Source organism: Primulina eburnea, chromosome 12 (genome assembly GCF_022965805.1).
Source record: "Primulina eburnea isolate SZY01 chromosome 12, ASM2296580v1, whole genome shotgun sequence".
In the NCBI taxonomy this organism is placed as follows: domain Eukaryota; kingdom Viridiplantae; phylum Streptophyta; class Magnoliopsida; order Lamiales; family Gesneriaceae; genus Primulina; species Primulina eburnea.
In genome coordinates this window covers 6,673,580-6,680,608 of record NC_133112.1, presented here as the reverse complement: position 1 = coordinate 6,680,608, position 7,029 = coordinate 6,673,580, and the positions used below count along the sequence as shown (strand labels likewise).

At 37.4% G+C, this 7,029-nt stretch overlaps 3 protein-coding genes across 4 annotated transcripts; 1 reads left to right on the top strand and 2 right to left on the bottom strand.

The window, feature by feature from the left end:
* LOC140806582 (uncharacterized) lies at positions 1 to 1,035 on the bottom strand. The gene has a single exon (XM_073163139.1). It carries the CDS (start codon positions 1,018 to 1,020, stop codon positions 175 to 177), a length of 846 nt encoding a protein of 281 aa, XP_073019240.1. The 5' UTR covers positions 1,021 to 1,035; the 3' UTR covers positions 1 to 174.
* Positions 1,036 to 1,189: 154 nt separating this feature from the next.
* LOC140806584 (uncharacterized) lies at positions 1,190 to 4,371 on the top strand. Of its 2 annotated transcripts, none has more exons than XM_073163142.1 (8): positions 1,190 to 1,329; positions 1,453 to 1,650; positions 2,147 to 2,207; positions 2,302 to 2,338; positions 3,079 to 3,156; positions 3,273 to 3,345; positions 3,525 to 3,564; positions 4,160 to 4,371. In XM_073163142.1, the coding sequence occupies exons 1-8, from the start codon at positions 1,288 to 1,290 to the stop codon at positions 4,207 to 4,209; spliced, it is 579 nt and encodes a 192-aa protein (XP_073019243.1). In that variant the 5' UTR covers positions 1,190 to 1,287; the 3' UTR covers positions 4,210 to 4,371. The 2 variants fall into 2 exon arrangements, with proteins under 2 accessions (XP_073019243.1, XP_073019242.1); XM_073163141.1 differs by having other exon boundaries at positions 1,450 to 1,650.
* Positions 4,372 to 4,709: 338 nt separating this feature from the next.
* LOC140806603 (uncharacterized) lies at positions 4,710 to 5,261 on the bottom strand. The gene has a single exon (XM_073163164.1). It carries the CDS (start codon positions 5,259 to 5,261, stop codon positions 4,710 to 4,712), a length of 552 nt encoding a protein of 183 aa, XP_073019265.1.
* Positions 5,262 to 7,029: the final 1,768 nt, after the last annotated feature.

The following is a 7,029-nucleotide window of genomic DNA, read 5'->3' as shown; positions in this document are numbered from 1 at the left end:
TAGCAAGCAAATATATAAATCTCATAAGAACTTCTGCTCCAATTCATAGTTTCAAACAGTAACCTAGGATACAAAGCTCATTTCATTGCACAATCTGCTGTAAGCACAAACAAACTTTGTATAAGACAAATGACCCAAACACAAAGAAGCTCACCAAGAGAAAAGCTAATGCCGCTACTGCTGCTGATTCTGTGGAGCATTTGGCGGAGGAGGCATTCCAGGCCTAGGGGGACCAAACATATGAACCTGCCCACCAGGAGGAGGTGGTGGCATTCCAGGTCTCGGTGGTTGTTGTCCATGGGAAGGAGGTCCAGGCATCCCAGGTCTTGGCGGCCCAGGTGGTGGGGGTATCCTCATCATCTGAGGCGGTGGCATCATCGGAGGCCTCTGTCCAAACTGCGGTGGTGGAGCAAACTGCCCAGGAGGACCTCCAGGTCTGAATTGTTGCGGGGGAGGCGCCATAGGTCCACCAGGCATCCCCGGTCTCACAGGAAACCCACCGGGTGGAGGCATGGTTGGGGGCCTCACCACCGGCGGTTGAGGCGGGTAAGATAACGGAGGCACCGAGATCTGCGGCGGTCGTGAAAGCTGGGGTTGCATCATTCCAGGAGCAGGCCCACCAACGCCCCTCACGGGCCCAGAAAGTCCCGGCTGGGCTTGAATCAACGGCCCAGTGAGTACACCTCGGCCCGCAGCGCGACCAACCCCAGGGCCAGAAACAGCATTAGCGCCAGTAGGCTTGAGCCTGGACTCGTCTGGAGGCGGAGGGCCCTCCACCATGAGCGAAATCACTTCCTCCCCACGGAGAAGAACAAGGCCAAGAGTACGACGGTCTTCCCGTTCTTCCTTGGAACCTTTCGTCGGAGGTAGTTTGCGAAACTCCTCGCAGTCTCCGAGGACGAGATTCATGTGTCGATCGAACGCCATGAACTTCCCAACAAGCTGGCGGCCGTCCTGTATAGTCACGCGCATGCGGTAATTGATGTATTGAAGCATTTTCGAGCTCTTCGACATCGACATCTTCGCAAATTCCAAAAATTAATCCGATCGATCTTTCCCTCCCTAGGGTTTTGAATGAATGAAAAGAGGTTTAGGGAAATGAGTTCCAACTTACATATTTACAATTGGGCTTCTCATATTCCAATACCACGAGCTGGGCCGTTCTCAATAGGCCCGATTTACCCCACATCTAAACGACAACGTATCGTCCTCCCTCAAGCTTGAATTTTTGAACCATGGCATGGCAGTGACAATCTGTTCCACTTTTATCAGATAATTTTATGGTCGATGTTGGGTTCTTACAGAAACACTTCTCAAACCTCAAAGAAGGTATCTTGGCAAAAATCATCAGCTCTTTATTATTTATTTTAAAAAAAATTATAATAGATCCTTTTCATTTTCTGATTTGCAATGAAATTTCGTTTTTCTTGGACAAAATTAAAATGGTAGCAGGAGAAGCAGGAAAAGGAATGGTTAGGAGTTGGCTTCAAGCCGGAGAACTTCATTCCGGGTCTCGTAATCGGGTTCCTTGTCGGGTTTTTCTTGGACTTGTCGAAGCCTGTGAGAACTTCGAGTTCCCAGAAAATTGGCAGCAAGAAACGTCACCAATCGAGCCTTCTATCTTCCAATAGTGATGAAGAGCTCAAAATGGTCTGGAAAATTTTCTTTTGCTCGATCTTGCATTTTTCAGTTTACGTAATACTGTGTGAATGTTTGTGATGTTATAGAGCTCCATATTTTCAGAATTTGTAAATTTTGTGAAAATATGGAAATTAAAGCAGTGTTCTATGGTTGTAAGAATAAATTCTTAGTGTTGTTTTGCAATTCGAAGTTTTGTAAAGACTGCTGTAGATGAAAGTCATTTAAAGATTGGATTTTTATTTGAGTGAATGTTCAGATTCGTCATGATGCATTTGGCCAGCAAATGATGAATTATGCGGCCTTGCAATATAATTTAGTTTGTTTCCTTTGTCTGTGCTTTGTTGCCTGATTCAAACTGACAAGATTTGGTTTTTGGTAAGAGAAACTGAAAATGTTATATTTGTGTATTAGTAAGGCATAGTTTGGGTTGTTTGAATATTCACGAAAATCTGCTTGTTGATTCGAAGTGCGTCCAATCAGCGAGTGCAACAAAATTTATTGACAGGTTTTAGTGGTTAGGCAAGACCTGAAAATGGGAGCTGGAAAGATTGCTTCTCAATGTGCTCGTAAGCCGATTTGACGTCAAATGGTTTTCAAGATCAATTTTTTTCAACCTTGACTTTTGTATTTATTTATCCCTGTGATTGCTTTGCTATGCAGATGCGGCAACCGGGATGTATTCAGAACTTATGGAAAGGTTCTTTTTCTTTTGTTTTTATGTTATATTGTATCTGATTACCGTGTTGTACCTTTTGTTAGATAGCTGAAAATACTGCATGTTGTCCGCTTTTAATTTGCTGTACTATGGAATAGTATGCTGGCAAAGAGTTATAATTTGCCAGTTCCAACGAAATTGTTTTATAATTTTTTTACTTTGAGGAGAGAAGTTTGTGTAGTAAGAAAGGTTAAAAATAAAAATTTAAATTTTTCATGTGAAAGTGGATGATCGACCCCAGAGGAATTCCCACTGCTGCCTGGGGTTTCATCACTTCGACCAGGTGGTGATGGTAGGAATGGCTTGATGTATAAGGGGTTGGAAACTTACACTTCCAGGGAAAATACAAAAAAATTGACATCCTTTCCATTTGAGTATACGATTTATGTCCATTTATATGTAACATTATGGTGGAACTCTGAACGAAGAACATACATTAAAGATAGGCGGTGTGCCACAGGGCATAATCGCTCTTGTCTTACACTAGTGTGTTAATCTGGTACTGTGAAAGTTGATAACTAAGTTGGGATTTGACTGCCTTTCAAATAACCAGAAAACTATTTTTCTTTGGATGAGTGCATCTGTTATGAGTACACTATTTTTTTTAGATGGGTGAATCTGTTATGAGTTATATGAACTTGTTTATTTGATACTATGAGCTCATTTCTCGTTTTCTTTGTATTGTTTTCTCATGCTCTAAGTGTAAACACTGCCTGATGCAGCCATCGGTCTCTTTTAAGGCAGTGGGAACTTTGTGGGCAGGCCAAAATTGTCGTTACGTGCAAGAATCAGCAAGAAATGTAAGCAAGTCGCAAATTTTTAAATATGTAATCATCAAATTTTTTTTCCCTTAGCAAAGCCGAGTCTCTCCTTTTACTTGCTCCATATTTACTATATTGTGATTTATTATAATCAGGAATAAGCTGAGGGATGCGGCTGAGAGCATTTGCCTTCCAACTTTCATCGTTGCTGATGCAGGACGTACCCAAGTAATATATTGTTCTCACCATTTTCTTATCATCGTTGTTAGAATCAATGAACATATCTTGTATCGTGTTGCTTTCTCAGTCCAATGTATTTCACCATCCAAAATGTCTGCCATCGCACTCTGCAATCGTATAATCAATATGGTGATTTTCTTATTAGGATCTTTGGCTTATTTATGCAGGTTTCAGCTGGGTCAAATACTGTTCTTGCTATTGGACCAGGTGCTTGTCTCATCCAATCATTTATACATCATTATAAAATGTTCTTTTTTCGGAAATTTAGCTTTGTGTGGTTTCATGGAAAAATCAAGATATGTTTAAATCTTACACAGATATGGCAAAGGTATATCTACCGTTCATTTTCCCATTTGGAAATTGTCAAGATATGTTTTCCTGAATTAAAACACCAGCATTTCTCGGAACCATCAATGGATTTCTTTTAAAACTTTGCAACACTATTCCATATAATGGTCGCTCCCAACTCCCAGTCACTGATAAATATTTGTGTGTTTATGATACAAAACTATTTAATTTAAGCATGTAAAAAGTACGAGGGCGTGTTTCTTGAAGAAAACACTGCGAGCTTCATGTTTTTGGCAATTTTCCTGACACGAGCATCATTTTATATGAAACTAGAAAATCCCTCATTATTCGTCGTTGAAGCATGAATGGTTAGCGACACGCCCGTCTTAGACGTTACTCAAAACCCAGAGAGTGTTTATGTCATGACTAAACCATTGAGATTATCGATGTCATTTCCCTGCTATAACCATGATGCCTTGTGTAACTTCGTTCATGTCATTGAACGACTGTGCAGGGAGTAAATCAGCTGTGGATTCTATTACCGGGAAGCTACGGCTGCTTTGATGGTGCACAGCTATATCTTTTTGAAACAATTGTGTTCCATTAATCTTCAATATTATTGTATATGGAATTATTCTTCGACTTGTATAGCTTATCCAGACTCCATGAAACAGCCTGGCGGCCTTTGAATTTCAAAGATTATTGTATTAATTTTAGTTGGATTTTTCCTCCTTGGAAGTTGGAACCAAATATGAGTAGATCTGCTTTTGAAAACATCTCTATTTACAAGCACACAAGCGAAAACCATGATGAGTAACAAAAATTATAAACGGCTCGAATTCGGTTCGAAAAAAATTACTTTCCCCGCAAAATTTAAAAAACAAAAAGTACTTTTGTGATAAATTATGACGATCCATCGTAATTTTATATATCATCATATGATTATTAGATAATGTATTCATAGGAATGTAAATATTGTTACTCCACATGCATTATTCAACCTAAGAAAAGAGAATAAAACGATACCCTTGTAGATGATTATCCTAGAAATAACTTGGCTATATTTAATTATTCAGCAAATTCATTTCCTTGGTAATGTTGGGAATACAACTTGAACTTCTAGCAATCCCACCTTTGTTCTTTGCAGCACCATTCTTATGATCCCTAGGGCTGACTGACTTAGCCCTGCTCTTCCTCAAGATCTCTCTCATGGCCTCAGCCTGACAAAGCACGGGATACGCCCTACCGAGCCGATTGAAACTCGCACAAGTGGTGAAATGTGCGCTTAATGCCTCCTCCCTCTTCCCGCCATTCTTTTCCATCTCTTCATTCACAGCCTCTGAGCATATCCCACAAACCATACGCCCGAAAAACTTTTCGCGCACCCTTTTCACATACTTGGGCGTGCACTCTTCGGACATGCCACAGCATTCGCATTTTGCATCCTGCACCTCGGATACAGGAGGTAAGTGGTCCTTGATGCTTTTGTATGCCAGCGGGTTTAGGGTTTCTTGGTTCGTAAGTTCGAAAGACATATCCGACACCGTTCGGGTTAGGGTTTCAATGGAGGGTTTTGAGGGCTTTTTGGTGTATGTGATCTCCATGTTAGGGGCCATTGTCTTGGTGTGGAAAAATGATGAATGATGTATAGAGCTAAGAAATGAACTATCCCTGCATGTACCTTATATTTATAGAGTATCCTTGTTAGATATTTGGTTGGCAACTACAAGTGGGTGGAATCAATTTTTTTTAATCGTCCAAATCGAATTGCACCACATAGTTTTTTTCCTAATATTTTATAAAAATTACAGTTAAAAATAGTAATATTTTATTACAAATATTTTGTTTGAAATTTGAAAGTAGTGTATACGTCATTTTTTTTGTGATTGTGTTGTGTTGTTTATTAACTTAGTTTTGAATCTAGATTATTGTTTTATCTAGTTTTTTTTTTCTTGTATAATTTGAGTTATATTTTATATTTGAAAGACGTTATATTGTTATTCTTTTCGAATCAATTTGAATATAAGTTATGATATTTTCACTAAAAAAAAAAAAACTGATCTTAACATATGAAACCACTCAAAATCATGAAATTAATTCTACATATAAAATCATAATTATTTTTTTTAAAATACTAATCGACCGTTTATGACACTTCGATTTTATTTTTTAAAAGTAAAACGCAAAAACACATCATTATCACCCCTGCATGATATATATATAGATATATATATATTTGGGATGGTATTTTTAAATAAAGAATATAATGGGGCCAATTGATCATAATTTTCTATACATTTAAATTAACGAGTATGCATTTAAAATGAGTTTTTAATTGTTCAAATATATGCATCATTTATTCTTTTTTTTTTTATGTAGAGAATATAAATATTTCGAAATGAAATATTTAAATACATATAAATACTGTGTGGACAGTATTACTAGCTTTGTGTTTGTGGAGTGTGATCGCTAGTGTGATGCGTGGTTGAAATTAAAAGTAATATCATCTGTGAAATCGCCATTAATTATTGATAACTACAACATCGTCGATGAAGTATTCACTTTTAATAAAATAAAATAAAAAACTATTTTTTTTCCTTATTTTATATCTTTGTTTTTTTCAAAATACTAATCGATCCGCTCACGACACCGGACACTTTATTAATTTATAAATTTTTCATGTATATATATTTATATTTCATGTTTCTGCGTTCTACTCATATTATATATTGCAAACTAATTGTGGCTAAGCCTTTTGTGAGACTGTCTCAAAAATCCTTATCTGTGAGACGGGTCAATCCTACTGATATTCACAATAAAAATTAATACTCTTACCATAAAAAGTAATAATTTTTCATGAATGACCTAAATAAGAGTTCCGTCTCACAAAATACGACCCGTGAAACCATATCACATACGTTTTTTTGTAATTTATCAAAGTCGTCTCCGGACGTAACATAACTAATTAATCAAATTTGTCCATTCTTTTGATCTTCTTTTTGTGGTTGTCCAAATTCGAACACCAAAGCACATAAAATTAACCATCACGAGAAAGCAACAGAAACCAATGAAATGAAGTATATGGATAATTAAAAGAGTTCACATGAGTCTTGAATTTGAACTAACTAAAGACATAAAGAAGTTTTGGTGGTGGATGAATTTTATTACATCCATCGCTAGCTTTTATCGAGTTTTTGGTCCGCACAGTTTTCATTTTTATTATGTTATCGATCAATTCATAATTTTAACCCACTAACTTAATTTTTTTTTAAATTTTTGATCTTTTTTTATCGGAGTGATGACGTAATACCAGACAAATCCGTATTTTTCGGTGTTACATAAGTATTTCTCGACGTCACATTGATATTTCGGTGAAAGTTACTA